At 40.2% G+C, this 20,728-nt stretch overlaps 1 protein-coding gene across 2 annotated transcripts in view; it reads left to right on the top strand.

Moving 5' to 3' along the window:
• DNER (delta/notch like EGF repeat containing) overlaps positions 1-20,728 on the top strand; it is a 379,011-nt gene that overhangs the window by 241,521 nt on the left and 116,762 nt on the right. For both annotated transcript variants that reach the window (XM_002749868.6, XM_054258006.2), the window contains exon 7: positions 9,905-10,018. In XM_002749868.6, coding sequence (XP_002749914.3) covers positions 9,905-10,018 — 114 coding nt within the window. The remainder of the gene's footprint in view (positions 1-9,904; positions 10,019-20,728) is intronic.

Genomic DNA, 20,728 nt, shown 5'->3' with positions numbered 1-20,728 from the left:
GAATATGGACCATTTCTCATTGGAGGGGACTATTGGCATTCTGAATGTGGCAACTCTGTTATTAATATATTAGACCATCTCACGTCCTGCAAGACCTCAGTATCTTTACCCACAGAAGTCCAGTAGGGTCCCAAAGCTGTTATGAGAATGAAACTGTAAATTAGTCTCTTTGATTGAAATCTTTCCAAACTTGCAAAGAGTTTTGGGACACTTAACAGCATTTGAGATTCACCTCACTTTTGAGTTATTAGATCTATAAGAATTAAGTGCATGAGAAGATTTGCACATTATCAGATGGTTGTGGTTCTTAAGAAAATTGTTGATATTACTAAATATAAATAAATCTGGTTTAAAGTGTTTAATTAAATTTGTAAATGGAACAAAACATTATTTAAAGAGGACATTAAAAGTGATCTTTAAAAAAACTTTCCTTTTGCTAGAAATGCATACTGGAATATTTACAGGTGAAATGAAATTTGGTTTAAAATACGCTTATGGGGAACCTAGAAAGATATGAGGATGAAATTAAACTGACAAAATGCTAATATTGGCTGGAGCTAGGTGATGAATCCATGAGGTTTATAACCTAGTCTGTCTATGTTTAAGTATGTTTTAAATCCTTAGGTAAAAACTACAAAGGAAGTGATTGTTAAAGTTTTATTGAAAGGAGCTTGAAGTTCACAGAGTGCTGCATTCTTCTGTTTTTTTTTTTTTTTTTTTCTATCTGGTGGGGATGTGCATCTCTCACATCTAATACCAAATTGGCTGCTGGCTGTGGGTTGGGATTTTGTGTGATTCTGTGGTCGCAATTCTGACATCTTTTCAGGACACGATTCATGATGCCATTCACATCCTTAGGCCACACTGCCTTTAAGAAGCTACCACTTGTAATTGGTTATCTTTTCCATAAATGTACTATACTTTTCTAGCCATATTGTAGACTCTTTGAAGGCAGGGATTTGAACAAATAATTCTTGGCACCTCCAGCCTAAGCATAACCAAGCACACATAGGCTGTAAGTTATGGATGAATATTTATGGTTTTTGTTATTTTACTTTTTAATTTTGTGTTTTTTTTTTTTTTTGAGATGAAATCTCACTCTGTTGCCCAGGATGGAGTACAGTGGCATGATCTTGGCTCACTGTTACCTCTGCCTCCTGGGTTCAAATGATTCTTGTGCCTCAACCTCCACCATAGCTGAGATTTCAGGTATGTGCCACCATACCTAGCTAATTTTTGTATTTTTAGTATAGATGGGGTTTTGCCGTGCTGGCCAGGCTGGTCTTGAACTCCTGGCCTAAAGTAATTGGCCTGCTTCAGCCTCCCAAAGTGCTGGGATTACAGGCATGAGCTACTGCACCTGGGCTAAATATTGATGATTTTTGTATCAAGCTCTGTGTCTCTATGTTTTCTTAGGCATTATTTTCTGTTATTTTCCCTTCATACTAAATACCTGTTTGTTGATGATGGTGGTGCATAGTGCCTTAAGAGTAAATACTGTGTGAAAGGGCTTGGACGCAGGGCTCTGAATCCCTGTATGACTATGTGCTAATTACTTAACCTTCATGATCCTCAGTCTCCTCATTTGTAAAATGGGGTGATTCTCCATGAAATACTATGCAGCCTTAAAAAAGAATGCAGTCATGGCCTTTTCAGGCACATGGATGGAGTTGGAAGCCATTATCCTCAGCAGACTAATGCATGAACAGAAAACCAAATACCACATGTTCTCACTTTTAAGTGAGAACTGAATGATGAGAACGCATGGACACATGGAGGGGAACAACACACACTGGGGCCTGTTGGGAGTGGGGGTTTGGGGAGGGAGAGCATCAGGAAGAACAGCTAAGGAATGCTAGGCTTAATACCTCGGTGATAGGTTGATCTGTGCAGCAAACCACCATGGTACATGTTTACCTATTTAACAAACCTGCGTATCCTGCACGTGTATCCTGGAACTTAAAAGTTGCAGTAAAAAAATAGGGTGGGGGGACAATCCAAGATGGCTGAATAGGAACAGTTCTGGAGTGCAGTTCCCAGTGAGAACGCAGAGGGTGAGTGATCACCGCATTTCCAAATGACATTTTATTGCCCACACACCAGGAGATTCCTGGGCAGAAAAGCACCACAAATCTCCAGCACAGCTGTTTCAGCTGGCACAGCGGGTCTCTGCACAAAAACTCACACAAATCTGGGTGGCCATTTCAACTGGTGCCCAGAATGCCTGAGAGATAGAGTTGAAAAAAAAATGGGGCTGAAACAGGGAGCCAGGTGATCTGGCTTGGCAGGTTCCAACCTCACAAAGACCAGCAATCTGAAATGCTCTGGATTGAGAGTTTCACAGCAAGTGTAGCTAGACCCAGGAAGGTCCAGCTCTATGGGGTGAAGGGTGTCTGCCATTACTGAGGCAGTTCACCATTACAGAGGCAATCCACCATTACTCAGGCAATCTGCCACTATGAAGGCAGTCTGCCATTACAGAGACAGTCCACCATTACTGAGGCAAACTGCCATTACCTAGGCAGTTCTAACTATATCTCTATAAACAAAACTGCAAGGAAGTGCACACAGCAGCTGGGCAGAGCCCACAGCAGCTCAGCAACACCTCTGCTGCCAGACTGTGACTAGACTGTCTCCTTGCTGGGCAGGGCATCTCTGAAAAAAGGCAGCAGCATGTCAGGAACTTACAAATAAAGCCACACCTTCCCAGGACAGAGCACTCGGGAAAAAAAAGGTGGTTATGAGTTCCACTGCAGCAGACTTAAACATACCTGCCCAGTAGCTCTGAATGGAACAATGGAGCTCACAGCTCAGTGATTGAGCTCCTACAAAGGACAGGCTGTCTCCTCAAGCAGCTCCCTGATGCTGGTATATCCAAAGAGACACCTCATAAAGGAGAGCTCAGGCTGACATCTGGTGGGTATCCTTCTGGGACAAAGATAACAGAAAAAGTGGCAGCAACCCTTACTGTTCTGCAGCTGGTGCAGGTGATCCTCAGACAAGCAGGGCCTGGAGTAGCAGTCCTACAGCAGAGGGGCCTGTTAGAAGGAAAACTGAAAAACAGTAAGTAATAACTTCATCATCAACAAAAAGTATGTCCACTCAGAGACCCCATCCAAAAGTCACCAACTACAAAGACCACAGGTAGATAAATCCACAAAGATGGGAAGAAACCAATGCAAAAAGAATGAAAACACCCAAAACCAGAATGCCTCTCCTTCTCCAAGGGATTACAACTCCTCACCAGCAAGGAAACAAGGCTGGATGGAGAATGAGTCTGATGAATTGACAGAAAGTGGCTTCAGAAAGTGGGTAATAACAAATTTCTCTGAGCGAAAGAACATGTTCTAACCCAATGCAAAGAAACTAAGAACCTTGAAAAAATGTTTGATGAAATGCTACCTAGAATAAACAGCTTAGAGAAGAATATAAATGAATTGATGGAGCTGAAAAACACAACATGAGAACTTTGCAAAGCATACACAAGTTTCAATAGCTGAATTGACCAAGCAGAAGAAACGTTATCAGAGACTGAAGATCAACTCAATGAAATAAAATGAAAAGGCAAGATTAGAGAAAAAAGAGTAAAAAGAAATGAACAAAGCCTCCAAGAAATATGGGATTATGTGAAAAGACCTAATCTGTGTTTGATGGGTGTACCTGAATGTGATGGAGGAATGAATCCAAGCTAGAAAAGACTCTTAAGGATATTATCCAGGAGAACTTCCCCAACCTAGCAAGGCAGGCCAACATTCAAATACAGGAAATACAGAGGACACCACAAGGATATTCCTCAAGAAGAGCAACCCCAAGGCACATAATCATCAGATTCACCAGGGTTGAAATGAAGGAGAAAATGCTAAGGGCAGCCAGAGATAAAGGTTGGGTTACCCACAAAGGGAAGCCCATAAGACTCACAGCAGATCTCTCAGCAGAAACCCTATAAGCCAGAAAAAAGTGGTGGTCATTATTCAACATCCTTAAAGCAAAGAACTTTCAACCTAGAATTTAATATCTAGCCAAACTAAGCTTCATAAGCAAAGAAGAAATACAAACCTTTACAAACAAGCAATTGCTCAGAGACTTCATCACCACCAGGCCTGCCTTAGAAGAGCTTCTGAAAGAAGCACTAAACGTATGAAGGAACAACCAGTACCAGCCACTCCAAAACATACCAAATGGTAAAGAGCATTGATACAATGAAGAAACTGCATCAACTAATGGGCAAAACAACTGGCTAGCATCAAAATGGCAGCAAATTCACACATAACAATATTAACCTTAAATGTAAATGGGATAACTGCCCCAATCAAAAGACACAGACTGGCAAATTGGATAAAAAGTCAAAACTCACTGGTGTGCTGTATCCAGGAAATCCATCTCACATGCAAGGATACACAAGGGCTCAAAATAAAGGGATTGAGGAAGATTTACCAAGCAAATGGAGAGAGAGAAAAAAAAGCAGGAGTAGCAATCCTAGTCTCTGATAAAATAGACTTTAAATCAAAAAAGATCAAAAGAGACAAAGAAGGCCATTACATAATGGTAAAAGGATCAATGCAACAAGAAGAGCTAATGATCCCAAGTATATATGCACCCAACACAGGTTCACCCAGATACATAAAGCAAGTTCTTAACGACCTACAAAGAGACTTAGACACTCCACTGTCAATATTAGACAGATCAATGAGACAGAAAATGAACAAGGATATCCCGGACTTGAACTCAGATCTTGACCAAGCAAACCTAATAGACATTTACAGAACTCTCCACCCCAAATCCACAGAATATACATTCTTCTCAGTACCACATCATACCTACTTTAAATTTGACCACATAAATGGAAGTAATTCACTCCTCAGCAAATGAAAAAGAACGGAAATAATAACAAACAGTCTCTCAGACCACAGTGCAATCAAATTAAAACTCAGGATTAAGAAACTAACTCAGAACCGCACAACTTCATGGAAACTGAACAACTGTCTCTTGAATGTTGACTGGATAAACAATGAAATGAAGGCAGAAATAAAGATGTTCTTTGAAACCAATGAGAATGAAGACATGATGTACCAGAATCTTGGGGACACATTTAAAGCAGTGTCTAGAGGAAAATTTGTAGCACTAATTGCCCACATGAGAAGCAAGGAAAGATCTAAAATTGGCACCCTATCATCAAAATTGAAAAACTAGATGAGCAAGATTAAAAAAAAAAACTCAAAAGCTAGCAGAATACAAGAAATAACTGAGATCAGAGCAGAACTAAAGGAGATACAGACACAAAAAACCCTTCAAAAAATTAATAGATCCAAGAGCTGGCTTTTTGGAAAGATCAACAAAATAGACCACTAGCCAGATTAATAAAAAAGAAAAGAGAGAAGAATCAAACAGATGCAATAAAAAATGATAAAGGGGATATCACCGCAGGTTCCACAGAAATAAAAACTACCCTCAGAGATTATTACAAACAACTCTATGTATATAAACCAGTAAATCTGGAAGAAAGGGATAAATTCCTGGACACTTGCACCCTCCCAAGCCTAAACCAGGAAGAAATCAAAACCCTGAATAGACCAATAACAAGGGCTGAAGTTGAGGCAGCAATTAGTAGCCTACCAACCAAAAAAAAAAAAAAAAACCAAAAAACCCAGGTCCAGATGGGTTCACAGCTGAATTCTACCAGACATACAAAGAGGAGCTGGTACCACTCCTTCTGAAACTATTCCAAACAATACAAAAAAAAAATGGGAATCCTTCCCAAATCATTTTATGAGACCAACATCATCCTGATACCAAAACCTGGCAGAGACTCAACAAGAAAAGGAAACTTTAGGCCAATATCCGTGATGAACATAGATGCAAAAATATTCAATAAAGTACTGACAAACCAATTGCAACAGCACATCGAAAAGCTTATCCACCATGATCAAGTAGGCTTCATACTGTGGAGGCAAGGCTGGTTCAACATATGCAAACCTATAAACGTAATTCACCACATAAACAGAGCCAAAGAGACAAACCACATGATTATCTCAATAGATGCAGAGAAGGCCTCTGACAAAATTCAACAGTGCTTTATGCTAAAAACTCTCAGTGAACTAGGTATTGATGGAACGTATCTCAAAATGATAAAAGCTATTTAGGACAAAATCACAGCCAGTATCATACTGAATGGGCAAAAACTAGAAGCATTCCCTTTGAAATCTGGCACTTGATGAGGATGCCCTCTCTCACCACTCCTCTTCAATATAGGATTGGAAGTTCAAGCCAGAGCAATTAGGTAAGAAAAAGAAATAAAGGATATTCAAATAGGAAAAGAGGAAGTCAGATTGTCTCTATTTGCAGATGACATGATTGTATATTTAGAAGACCCCATCATCTCAGTCCAAAATCTCTTGAAACTGATAAGCAACTTCAGCAAAGTCTTAGGATACAAAATCAAGGTGCAAAAATCACAAGTGTTCCTATACACCAATAATAGACTTTAAGAGAGCCACATCAAGAACCAACTGCCATTCACAATTGCTACAATGAGAATAAAATACCTAGGAATACAACTAACAAAAGATGTAATGGACCTCTTCAACGAGAACTACAAACCACTGCTCAATAAGAGAGGACACAAACAGATGGAAAAGCATTCCATGCTCACGGTTGGGAAGAATCAACATCGTGAAAATGGTCATACCCCCCAAAGTAATTTATAGATTCAACACTATACCCATCAAGCTACCAATGCCCTTCTTCACAGAATTGGAAAAAACCACTTCAAACTTCATATGGAACTAAAAGAGAGCCTACATAGCCAAGTAAATTCTAAGCAAAAAGAACAAAGCTGGAGGCATCATGCTACCTGACTTCAAACTATACTACAAGGCTACAGTAATCAAAACAGCATGTACTGGAACCAAAACAGAGATATAAACCAATGGAACAGAACAGAGGCCTTGGAGGCAGTGCCACACATCTGGAACCACCTGATCTTTGACAGACCTGACAAAAACAAGCAATGGGGAAAGGATTCCCTGTTTAATAAATGGTGTTGGAAAAACTGGCTAGCCATGTACAGAGAGCAGAAACTGGACCCTTTCCTGACACCTTATAGTAAAATTAACTGCAGACAGATTAAAGACTTAAATATAAGAGCTAACACCATAGAAACCCTAGAAGAAAACCTAGGTAAAACCATTCAGGACATAGGCATAGGCAAGGACTTCATGACTAAAACACCAAAAAAATAGACAAATAGTATCAAATTAAACTCCAGAGCTTCTTCACAGCAAAAGAAACAATCGTTAGAGGTAACAGGCAACCAACAGAAGGGGAAAAATTTTTGCAATCTACCCATCTGACAAAGGGCTAATATCCAGAATCTACAAATAACTAAAGCAGATTTACAAGAAGAAAAATCGAACCCATTCAAAAGTGGGCAAAGGATATGAACAGACACTTTTCAAGAGAGGACTTGCATGAGGCCAACAAACATGAAAAAATGGTCATTATCACTGGCCATAAGTGAAATGCAAATCAAAACCACATTGAGATACCATCTCAAACCACCCCCACCCCCACCCCCACCAACTATTAGACAGGGTCAAAAAAAAAAGAGATACCATCTCACACCAGTTAGAATGGTGATCATTAAAAAATATGGAGACAACAGGAGAGGATGTGGAGAAATAGGAACACTTTTACACTGTTGGTGGGAGTGTAAATTAGTTCAACCATTTGGAAGACAGTGTGGCGATTCCTCAAGGACCTAGAAATAGAAATTCCATTTGATGCAGCATCCCATTACTGGGTATATACCCAAAGGATTATAAATCATTCTTTTATAAAGACACATGTACATGTATGTTCATTGTGGCACTGTTTACAATAACAAAGACCTGGAACCAACCTAAATGTCCATCAGTGATAGACTGGACAAGGAAAATGTGGAACATATACACTATGGAATACTATGCAGCCTTAAAAAATGATGAGTTTGTGTCCTTTGTAGGGACATGGATGAACCTGGAAAGCATCATTCTCAGCAAACTGACACAAGAACAGAAAATCAAACACCACATGTTCTCACTCATAGGTGGGTGTTGAACAATGAGAACACATGGACACAGGGAGTGGAACATCACATTCTTGGGTCTGTTGGGGGAGACTAGGGAAGGGACAGCAGGGGGTAGGGATGTTGGGGAGGCATAACATTGGGAAAAATGCCAGATACAGGTAATGGGGATGGAGGCAGCAAACCACATTGCCGTGTATGTATTTACACAACAATCCTGCATGTTCTGCACATGTACCCCTGCACCTAAAGTGTAATAAAAAAATATGTAAAAAGAGGGTGATTCTAATAACACTAATCTCATAAGGTTACATGAGTATGGTTCAATTTTGTATTAAGGTATGGATAAATTATTAATGTTAATGTATGAATAAAAATAAGTGATCTTTTGTATGTTTTGGTTATTATTTTTAGCCTAACCATTATTTGCAGCATTTCTCTTAAAAACAATCCACTCTCCCTTATTTTGAATTTACAGCTTTTTTTTAACTTGTCCTGGAATATTGAAATAGCCTTTTGTCCTAGTGTTTGGATTTTTAGTTCACGCTCTTGTCTTACTCTTTTTCTCATACCCTGAATTAGCTAGAATCTCCTAAGCTGCTTGAATGCCTGTGAGTATGATTGCAAACGAATGCCTCCACATTCCCAATGAGTAATTTACAAACATTTCCAATGAGTAATTTACAATCTGCTTCGCAGGCAATTGAAGCTCAGGTGAATCATCTCTTTTCTAATATCACTGAATTTTTTTTTTGTAAATCTCAGATTCAGGCGCTAATGGCAGTCTTTCAAAACTGGTAATTCAGAAATACAAGTTTTTATGTAGTCAAAACTATCCTAGAAATAAACAAAGTGTTACAGTATGATCATAATTGTGTGGGAAATATCTATGACTAAAAATTTTTGATAGGAACTATCTCTACAGTGTTGATTGTCCTGTCACTCAAATAACATAACCAAGGGTACATTTTTTTCTCTATTTAATGTCTTAAAATTTCCAAACTTTCTATACAATTTTCCAGTTTAAAATGATAAATATATTAGCATTTTAGTTTTTAAACTTTTCTCTCCAGGGGCTTTGTTTTCAAAATTAATAAACAAAATTCTAGAATTTATTTAAAGCTTTTTGACTGCACAGGTGTTCCAATGATTTACAGCCTCATTTCCTCACCACATATGTGTAGTTTCATTAAAATCCAGCAAAATCACCATGAGAGCCTTGCTTCACAGATAATTTAGTTGGATTTGTGAATTAAAGAAGTTTAATAGAAATATATTAATGTGCTTAGCATTCTGTGTGCCTCAATATCTTTATCTTTAAAGTGGGGGGAGAGGGCACAGAATTAACACAGGTGGGTTATCCTAGTTCTAAGATATTATGTATTAAAATTGTTAATACCTAGATATTTTCCTAATGGTTTTTATGTAAGTATTGTGATGGTCTAGGGAATGTGGTCATTATCTCAATTAGATCAAGCTGAACACTGTAAATTCCTGTGTCAGAAGGAAGCTATCAACAGGGACAGTGATATTCAGTCTCAGCTTCTGAAGGTTCTGACTCGTATTTCAAGATGAAACACAGAACTAACGCTGAAGAAATGTAGTCTTGTTGCAATAAAGATTTGTGCAGAGTAAATGATTTTTGAACAACGATTCTAAACTGCTATGATTATTTCTAAACTACCATAGTTTGTAAAAATAAATGAGATCCAGCAGCAGCTTAGCTGAAAGCTGCCACTGCCTTCACTGGGCAGGTACCAGTTGAGTCCCTCAGTTCCTAGAGTAGCTCAGGGTGGGTTTGGAATAGCTTATTTTATAAAATGTACACTTTGTTTTATTCAGGTTACACTGGAGAGCTTTGCCAGTCCAAGGTCGATTACTGCATCCTAGACCCGTGCAGAAATGGAGCAACATGCATGTCTGGTCTCAGTGGATTCACATGCCAGTGTCCCGAAGGTAACTATATTTATCACTCCAGAAAGTTTTCCATTTTAAATCATAAGCTGATTTGATCAGTTTTATACTTTGTTTCTGCAAAACTACACGAGAACTTCCTTTTTTGTTTGATTTATAAAACATAGATGATAGTCTCCTTTTCAGCTCTATGCTGGCATAGCTTGAAAATTATTTGAATATTAGACATAATCTAGGACTTTCTGTGATTTTATTTATACATTAAAATGAATAGCTATAATAAGATTGTATTTGTATTTTGTTTGGTTTTTGATATGAGTTTACATTTAAAAATTCAACATAAAGTTTCCTTCTGTTTTTAAATCAACTTTATAATGTCTTAGAAAATTCAAGTCACCTGGAAAGCCACATCTTTAGGGCTGCTTTTATTTTCAAAAGCAGTTTTACAGCTGGCATAGTTTTACCTGAAGAAGCAGGCAGATAACCACAGCTATCCAGCTGGTGTTCATGAAATTGTAATCTGAGGAAGTTTTGTTCTCATTTCTGCTTGCAGGGATGTCATGGAAGGGATTACTTTAAATCGTTAATGTCGTAACATAACATGACATTAGATTGTTTTTTAGAACCAGTATTTAAGCTTCTGATCCACAGAAGTTACATTGATAACTACATAGAGTGATATCCTTTGCAGATATTAGATGTAGAGCTGGAGTGCCTAAGGAAACATCTCTGTGTTCACAATTACCGTAGATTATCTATATCTGAGAGACAGGGAGAGGGCGGTGGTACAGGATGGATGTTGATGAGAGGCCGTTGGCCTCCCAGATAACCTAAGTGCTTGGGCTCTCAAGGAGCTGCCCCTGTGATCGGCAGTACCTCATACCCAAATATTTTGGAGAAACGAATGTTAAGAAGGACAGGTTCTTGTCTTCCTGCTCACTTGGGCAGAGCAGGGGCCAGGGTGGTGGCTGGGGTGAAATGGCTATGGCCGACCCAGCTATCCCACTCTGTGCTGGTGATGAGTTAAATGTGTTTGCTGAGCCCTGTTCTGCACCCTCTCCTTTTGCAATGCAGGCTCAGCTCCCTCAACAAACGTGAAACTTTATAAATGTTACGGAGGGCTGATGACTGAGGAAGCAGCACTAGTCTTCACTCACACAGAGCACTTTGCAGTTCTTAAAGCTCTGTCACACCTTCTATTAGTCAGTTGCCACCTAACTCTGATTGAAAGCCTTGCCATTTAGTGTTTAGTCAAGGGCAGCCTTCCTGGTCATTCTGGGACCAAATGGAATTTTTGTGAAAGTGCTTTAAGAACTCCAGCATGATTTCTTATTGCTGGGGTTGATACCAGAGAGTTACAGTCAGGCCCCTGGAGGTTCATATGGGGGTAATTTGCACAAAATCACACTGGCAATAAACAATGGCCTGTGAACTAGAAACTGGGAATTTTGCTTGCACGCATACTACAATTTCCTCGTTGTTCATGATTTGCTGAGCACTTTATGTATACCAAGCACTGTGCTAGGTGCTAGGATATAATGCTAAGGAAGGTGGAGATGGCCCCTCCAATGGTGCATACACAGATAAGTATGTAATTACATGCTGGAATAGTTGCCTTGAAGAGGCACAGAAGGGATCTGCCTGGGCTTGGAGAGCTGGGAGAGACCCATGTGCAAAGACCCGAAGAGAGGAGAGGAGCAGATGGTGCAGTTGAGGGCATGATTGAGCTAAAAGGATGAGAAGAGTAGTGGTGATAGCAGGTGGAAGCATGCAGGGCTGGGTGGGCCCCTCAAGGCCTTTCATCTTCATCCTAGAGGGGAGGGAGTTGGGGAGTGAGGCTCGAAGGCCAGTTCCACTCTTTACTTACTAGCTTTGTCCCATGGGCATGTGATTTTATGCCTCCCTACATTTGGGTGTTTTTAATCTGTAAAATGTGGTGAGGATTGTGCCTATGTCATAGGATCAGTGTAAGGATTAGATGAGGTGAGACAGATAAAGTGCCTAGCACAGTACCTGGCTAAGTGCTGAATACGTATTAGCTATTTTATCACGATTGTTTTCATAGTAATGGTTACTGTCAAACCATGGATAAGCAGGGGAATTCAAACTTCGTTCTGGAACATAAATTAGAGAGAGACAAGAGTGGGAATAAGGAGAAAAGTTTGGAGACTGTTGTGGAAGTCCAAGAAGTAGATAGATGTTGGCTGCTAGGAATAGAAAGGTGGAATTTGAAAAAGAGAGAAGCGGATGGATTTGGAAGAACTTTGGAGGGAAAACAGAGGAGGCCTGAGAAGGAGCAAGGTGGAAGGTGAGGGAGGGTGAGGCAGAGAGAATGGGGCTTTGCAGTGGGTTGTGCCATTCATGGAGAAACAGATAAATGGAGGAGAAGTGTTCTATGTTAGAACCGTTGTGAGAGACCCTTGTGATACTGAAGTGGAGATGTCAGCTGGGCTATGGCTCTATGAATCTGGAAGAAGCCTGGACTCATCTAAACACAGAGACACTGGCCTTTAGATAGCAATTAAAATTCTGGATGTTGATCTAGGAACCCTTCTCCTTTATCCAGTGGCATGCTACCCCTCCGGACTGCCAAGATAAAGCCTAGAGAAAATGTGAGGCTCTAGAATTGAGAAGATGAAGATGAATTTTTTATTATGAAGACTTTCATTCAGAGATTTATCTTCATTGAAGACTGAGCAGGGACAAGCAGGCTTTCATTAGAGTTTAGAAGAATTTGCTGGAGTGTGTAGCAGCCTCTTAGCAGGAGCTCATACCTGGTGACTGGCATTTTTTTAAGCAGCCTCTCCCACTGGCCTATCCTTAGAGTGCTTGCTTTTGTGTATTGGCAGTAACTCATATTTATAGAATACTTTGCACTTTAAAAAGAGCTTGTGTCACTAGGCATGGTGGCTCATGCCTGTAATCCCAGCAATTTGGGAGGCCGAGGGGGGTGGATCACTTGAGGTCAGGAGATCGAGACCAGCCTGGCCAACATGGTGAAACCCCATCTCTACTAAAAATATAAAATTTAGCTGGGTGTGGTGGCGCACACCTGTAATCCCAGCTAGTTGGGAGGCTGAGGCATGATAATTGCTTCAACACGAGAGGTAGAAGTTGCAGTGAGCCAAAAACTGTACTCCAGCCTGGGCAACAGAGCAGGATCCTGTCTCAAAAAGAAAATAAAAAATAAAAAGAGCCTGGGTCTCCAGATGTTTCTCACATCAGACATGTCCTGGAGTTTGGAGCCAGCCCTGACCCTTGCCTGCCTCCTTTTCAGTTTCTCCATTGTAGGTTTTTGTTGATTCTGCCTGCCCCGCTTCCCTGTGTTATTCTTTGAGGAAAGGAATTGTATTTGATTCATCTTCTTGCCCACACGAACTTCCAACACCTTTCCTATGGGTTGTGTTTTATGTTAACAGGAGGGATTAATATTTGATGCATAATTTAATGATAGAAGTCAACACTGCCCCCTCACTGTGTCTGCTAACTACTTTGACTCACAACAATGAGAATCAACTTAGAATTGTGTGCTGGGCAGCAGACACTGTTAATGTTTCCATTTAACAGATTAGCAAACTGAGACACAAGAGGATCAATAACCTGCCTCAGGTCGCAGAGCCAGAAATGGAAACCCAGCCCAGAAATTGGCTCCAGTGCTCCCAACTAGTGCCTTATACCATCTCTGAATATATTCTTTAAAAGAAATTCCATTAGATTTTTAAAGATTATCTTTGTAACCATAATCATAAGCAAAATGCATGCAAAGCAAACTTGTCAATGTCTCTGCTGTTTACTTTCTTAAATCGAAAAAAGTGAGAAATCATTATTTTTGGTAAGCAAGTGAAATCCTGTTATAAGAATTCCTGCCAGGCTCGAAAGCTGTTAAAACTGGGTTTTCTCTCTGGATAGAGCTCTCAGCAGCACACATCCATGTCCTTCCTCTTTTTTCTCCCATTTCATCTCCATCTGGTTTCCTTCAAGGACCTTTTTCCATCTGACCTGGGCAGGCCCGTAGAGGTTGAACATCCTTCCTGGGGACTGTCTCAGTGACTCCTGCTCCTTCCCAGAGTTCCAAATCGGGCAGCCCGAGAGCCGGCGGCAGTCGCCTTCACAGCTGCACTCCTTCGGGACACGTCTGCCCTTCTACATTGAGATTTTTATCCTTCATCAACCGGTTCTGTATTTCTTTTGAATTTCTACTTAGCTTTTACTAGGTTCACATTGGGAAAATGTAGCTTCAGATTCTGGTTACGGTGGGGATGATAAGAAACAAAAGTGAAATATCGTGAATGTTTTTTTATATCCACCTAATTGAATGATAACAGCAATGACTAAGATAAGCACTTAGGATCTGGCATTATTGCTTAAGAATTTATTGTCTTTATATTTGGTTTAGAACTTTGAAATCCTTAAGTTTTAAACTAAATGCATTTTAATTCTGAAGATATCTAATTATATATACCTAGAAATTCGGCATATTGGTATTTAAATATGCATATTTAAATATATGAATATATTTGGATACATGTATAAATACAATCTGAATACTATTCTCTAGCCATTATCTTTACCTCAGTATCTTAATTCCATCCCCGTTCCACTGGGAATTTGGAGTAGAATAACACATACATTAATAAAGAATAAGAACTCAATAGTGACGAAAACCTCCTGAAATAAAGAACATCCATTGCTTCTGCAGCAGTGACCATTCCCCTCCTGCAGAGCACACCTGAGCAAATGGAACCGCCTTCTTGGCATCTCCCTATTACAAAAGGCATAGGCAACCAGAGACCAAAGTGAGAATACGGGGCTTTATGCACTATTTTGAAAATGTATCATTTTATCCAATGCATTTTAAAAACAGTAAAGACATTTTCTAGCACCGTTCCTATGGATAGGATTATGGAGTACATAGATTTTGTATAAACTGCTCTTGCACTCTAATTATGAATGCAAGTGTTACAACCAGGTAGGGGACTCACATCTTCCAGTCCTATGACATTTAGAATGCAGTGTTGGATTTTGCTATCGGACATCAGAGATCTTATAATCTGGAAACTCAGAGACAGGGATGGAGAGTTGGTGTCTATCTCTGGCCTGGAGGAGTTCGGTAGATCTGAGTCTAGGCCCCGTGACAAGGCAGTAGAGTGGAGTGTTTGTGCATGTGGTTTTGGGGTCACACTGCTTAGGTTTGAAATCTGAACCTACCTCTTTTGACAAAGTCTTCGCTTCTCTGAGGCTCATTTTTTATTTTATAAAATGGAGTAATACTTGTTTACACTTTTAAGTTGGTGTGAAGGATGGCAAAAGCCCTTAACATTGTGTAGGTGCAGTAGTTGCTGAGTAAATGTCAGCTATTCTGATGATCATTATTTGTCATCAAACCTTGGGCAAGTCACATAATTTTGTGTCTTCCACCTTTTGTTTCATTGGTAAAGAGGATGTAGGTTGACTACTACCTTTAAGGGACCCTGCTCTTAAAAGTCTTCAATTTAAATATATCAGTTTGAAAGCTACTTGCTGAGTCAGTGAATCAATCCATCATGTTTCGAGTCATGTTTATAGAGAAAAGCTTCATAACCTCTAAGTGACTCTAGGGAATGCCTGGGGTCTAAATCTTTATATTGGCCCAAAGGCCCTGTAGGTTAAATTCCATTGCAACAAGCTCCAAGTGTTTACCAAACTTTTTTTTTTTTCATTTTATAGCCTTGAGTAACCTAGCCATATAAATCCTTTTGTTGAACTCAAATTTCAGGGGTAATGCTTTTCATCTTAAAGGGATTTACAGGCAACAGCAACACATGTGATAAAAGTTATCACATCGCTCAGCTAATGTATATTGTTAAAAATCCCGGCATGTACCCAATCAGGATTTAGGAGTGATATGGTTTAATTTTGGGATTTAGTTTTTTTCCCCCAGCATCCTGACATGTATGATCTTGGTGAAAGTACTCTCTTAGGACCATATAAAACTGCATGTATTTACATAAGAAATGTGCAACATATTCTCATGAAATTAACAGTCCTGAATAAAATGCTGTTCTCGTTCTTTTAAAATTTGGCAGTATCCTCAAATCACCACTTTATTTAGGAATCATAGCAGCTGAGATCCTTGGAGTTCCAAGTAGTATATACTTTCACCTTTGGAAACGAAACAGTGTATTGAGATTTATTGTGAGTAAAATTTTATTTTATTTTTGAGACAGAATTTTACTCTTGTTGCTCAGGCTGGAGTGCAATGGCACGATCTCCGCTCACTGTAACCTCCATCTCCTGTGTTCAAGCTATTCCCCTGCCTCAGCCTCCTGAGTAGCTGGTATTACAGGTGCCAACCATCATGCCTGGATAATTTTTGTATTTTTGGGATGGGGGTTTCACTATGTTAGCTAGTCTGGTCTCGGACTCCTGACCTTAGGTGATCTGCCTACCTTGGCCTCCCAAAGTGCTGGGATTACAGATATGAGTCACTGCATCTGTCCAAAATTTTATTTTTATGTTTGGTGTTTGGTATACACTCACTAATTTTGCATTTTGCTTTACAACAATTTTTCTTTTTATTCTGTTTTTTTTTTTCCCTGCACAGCACAGTTTCTCTGACATTGTTTGTTTAAATAAAAATGCAGCAAGGAATTTTAGTTGCCTGCTTTTTTTCCATTAGCGCTGGGGAAAAGGGCTAAAATAGCTTTCAGCAAATGAACAGGACCCTCTTTCCACATTAGCTTGGTTTCCCCTTTGGATGTGGTTCTGTGCTGGCAGAGGGCAGTCAGAAGTTACAGTATGACGAATGAATGAATACTTAAAAAATGATACCTAGATGCTTTTCATCTAAAAAAGAGATAGGATATCTAAGAGATAAATATAAATTTTGATTTTCAAAGGCATGTGTTCAGATCTGCATGTGACAATTATTTAGGATTCTTATAACGTTTTAGTTTTAAAACTTTAGGCATAGGCCTTGAACTTCAATGATAGTTTGCTTTTTATGCCTCATAGTAATAACAACAGCATCAGGGGTACCTTCAACAGAATGGATGCCGTCTGCGGTTTGTTGAGTACCTTCTATGTGTTAAGCACTGTGCTTGGCACTTTGACATTATTATCATTATTATTATTATTATTAGAGATGGAGTCTCACTCTGTCACCCAGTCTGGAGTTCAGTGGTATGATCTCGGCTCACTGCAACCTCTGCCTCTGGGGTTCAAGCGATTCTCCTGCCTCAGCCTCCTGAGTAGCTGGGATTACAGGCACCTGCCACCACTACTGGCTAATTTTTTTTTTTTTTAAGACGGAGTTTTGCTCTTGTTACCCAGGCTGGAGTGCAATGGCACGATCTCGGCTCACCGCAACCTCCGCCTCCTGGGTTCAAGCAATTCTCCTGCCTCAGCCTCCTGAGTAGCTGGGATTACAGGCACGTGCCACCATGCCCAGCTAATTTTTTGTATTTTTAGTAGAGACGGCGTTTTGCCACGTTGGCCAGGCTGGTCTCGAACTCCTGACCTCAAGTGATCCGCCCGCCTCAGCCTCCCAAACTGCTGGGATTACGGGCGTGAGCCACCGTGCCTGGCCAGCACTTTGACATTATTATCAGCATAACTTAACAGTTAACAGCTGAGGCTTAAGCAGACCTTGTTGAGTTTCAACCTGTTTGGTTACTTACTCCCTGCTGACCTTGAACAATTTACTTAAATTCTCAATGCCTCATTTTCCCCATCTGTGGAGTGAGGGTAGTATTAGTGCCTACCTAAAGGGATTGTTATAAGGATTAATGGAGCTGTGAACATGAATATGCAGTGCTTAGACCGGTGCCTCACAGAGAATAAGTAATTAATAAATGTCACCGTTTAATCTGAACAACAGTTGTGCAAGATAGGTATTATGCCATTTTACAGATAATTCCTGAGGTTCTAAAGTCCTGGTGGGCCCAGGATACAAACAGGTTTTTTTGACGCTGAAGTTCATGTTTTTTCTGCTGCACCAGTTCTTCCCTGATCAGGTTTTACTTCACATGGTAGCTATTTGGATGGACACCTGCTGTCCCTCAGGGGGCCCCTCGTTGAGGACAGTGATGCTAAACATTTCTGTATCCCTTAGAGCACCAGGCATGTAGAAACATACAAGACATTTGTTGAATGAATGAATGAGTAAATATCTCAAAACTGTTCTGACAATTACATTTTATATAGGAGGAAACGCCCCATATCACAAAGATGGATTAGCCAATGTTCACTAAAGTAAATGTGTGAATCTCACTGGCTGGACTCATTGCCATCTCATAATGTCCGCAGGGTGCAGGAGCTTCTATCTCATTTGGTGACTTCCAGTAACCAGTTTAGGGGCAGCATAGGGGTCGTCCAGAGACTCTAGCAGAGTCATATTTGGAATTTGGGGCCCCTTCTTTGGCTCTTTTCCTGCCCAGAACCCTCCCTCACTCCTCAGGGTGTGCCTTCTCCAGGCTCCTTCTGTAACTACCTAGTGGGTTCACCTTGCCCACTGCCTAGACAGAGCTGAATTATCAACACAGGGGAATTGCAGTGGAGAAAGAGTAATTCACGCAGAGCTGGTGGTGCAGGAGACCAGAATGTTACTATTACGCAACTCAGGCTCCCTGAGCATTTGGGGATCAGAGTTTTTAAAGATAATTTGGTGGGTAGGGGCTTGGGAAGTGGGGAGTGCTGATTGGCCAGGTTGGAGATGGAATCATAGGGGGTTGAAGAGAGTTTTTCTTGCTGTTTTCTGTTCCTGGGTCGGATGGCAGAACTGGTTGAGCCAGATTACTGCTCTGGGTGGTGTCAGCTGAATCCACTGAGTACAGGGTCTGCAAAATATCTGAAGCACGGATGTTAGGCTTTACAATAGTGATGTTATCCCCAAGAACAATCTGGGGAGGTTCAGACTCTTGGAGCCAGAGGCTGCATGACCCCCTAAACTGTAATTTCTAATCTTGTAGCTAATTTGTTAATTCTGCAAAGGCAGACTGGTTCCCAGGCAAGAAGGGGATCTTTTTTTGGGAAAGGGCTATTCTCAATTTTGTTTCAGAGTCAATCATGTACTGAAATCCTTCCCAAAGTTAGTTTGGTCTATGCCCAGGAATGAACAAGGACAGCTTAAAGGTCAGAAGCAAGATGAAATCAGTTAGTTCTGATTTCTTTCACTGTCATAATTTTCTCAGTTATAATTTTGCAAAGCCGGCTTCCCTTCCTGGGTCTCCTTGCACTGAAATGGCAGGTTCAGTGCTGACATCTTGTCTCCCTGTGCCACTGTCACGGCTGTGGTAGCCGGCCGGCCGCGTGAACCCCCCAAACGTGAAACTGACCTCATGCTGGCTGCTGCCTCTGTATTTTGACTCCCTTCCAAAACCTGCCCGCTTTGGTTCACTTTTCTGAGCCTGGAGAGATAGTTTTTTGCTTTTTATTTTTTCTCAGATTTAACAGTTGTTTGTGGGAGGATCTGTTTGTTAAAAGCTTACTTCTCCATGCTAAACACAGAACATTCATATTACACCATAGTTCTTAAATGCAACAAAGATTCTTTACAATAGAAATATAAACACCCTAGTAGTAAATATAATTTTCATTTCTCCCTGCAGCAGAATTATCTCCTCATGCATACCCTTCTTTAGACCACAATAATGGGGGAAGCTAAAGTGATATTTTTGTTCTTCACTTGGACCAACATATCATATGATACAGTCCTGGGCCTTCTTTTGAACTATTCAGGTCGAGGCTCCGACTCTGAGCATCTTAAGGTAGGGAGATACAGAGAGACCCAGGCCCAAGACGACATTTGACAGACAGAAGGCTGGGAAAGTAGAAGCATGTTTTGTTAATTGCCTTGTCATATATTATTTTTTGGTTAAATAAACCCTTCTTTGACTATGTTTTTCCAACCTAATTTCATCTCCTGGGACCTGATATCATAATGATAAAAGGCAGCTGAGGATAGACACGGACACTTCTCCTCAGTTAGCCCATTTTAAGACATTTTCCCACTACTCTTCTTTAAAATTACCCTAATTACACTTGATTATAATTTCTATGAAGAAGTTGTCATGTTTAGAGTCACTTTCTGCTCCCAAATAGTCTACCCTTCGCCATGCTCTTGGCCACTGTGACCCAGGGTTCACATGGGACTTTCTGTTCGCCACTGGCCACTGTCACTGCATTTGACCAGGGTCCTCTTTTCCATGACAGTCCACGACTTGATACAGCACTTTAAATCACTTTTGTCATTTTTTACTTTGATGGCCAAGGAAATGTATGCTCAAATGTGCTCAACGGAAAAACAATGCCTCAAATTCCAACCCCAAGAGAAAAACACTTAAAATTTTAGGTGAACATCTTTGAGGTCATTGTATTAACGCCATTTTTAGAAAACTAAAATTGGATTTCACTGTGTAATTTGCTTTTGTAATGAGCTTCTTTAACTGAACAACATGCTTTCAATATTCTATGTAGTTAATCTAAAAATTGTTATCCATGGTTGCTTTTATTATATAAATATGGCATTATTTAATAAAACACTTAATTCACATGCTATTTATTGATTACCTGCCTTGTAGCAGTTATTGTGTTCATCACAAGGGATTCAGTAGTGAATGAGACATATGTGGCTTCGGCCTCATGGGTCTTATGGAATAATAAGTTATTCCCCAGGAGACAGTGTGGGCAGTTTGATCAGGGCTGTGAACAGGGCTCCTCTGGGGTAATAAGGTGGTAGAGTTTTAAGAGGGACCAGTCACCTAGACTGAGGGC

Source organism: Callithrix jacchus, chromosome 6, assembly GCF_049354715.1.
Source record: "Callithrix jacchus isolate 240 chromosome 6, calJac240_pri, whole genome shotgun sequence".
Taxonomy (NCBI): Eukaryota; Metazoa; Chordata; class Mammalia; order Primates; family Cebidae; genus Callithrix; species Callithrix jacchus.
The sequence above is the reverse complement of the archived record's forward strand: the minus strand, read 5'-3'. Positions and strand labels throughout refer to the sequence as shown.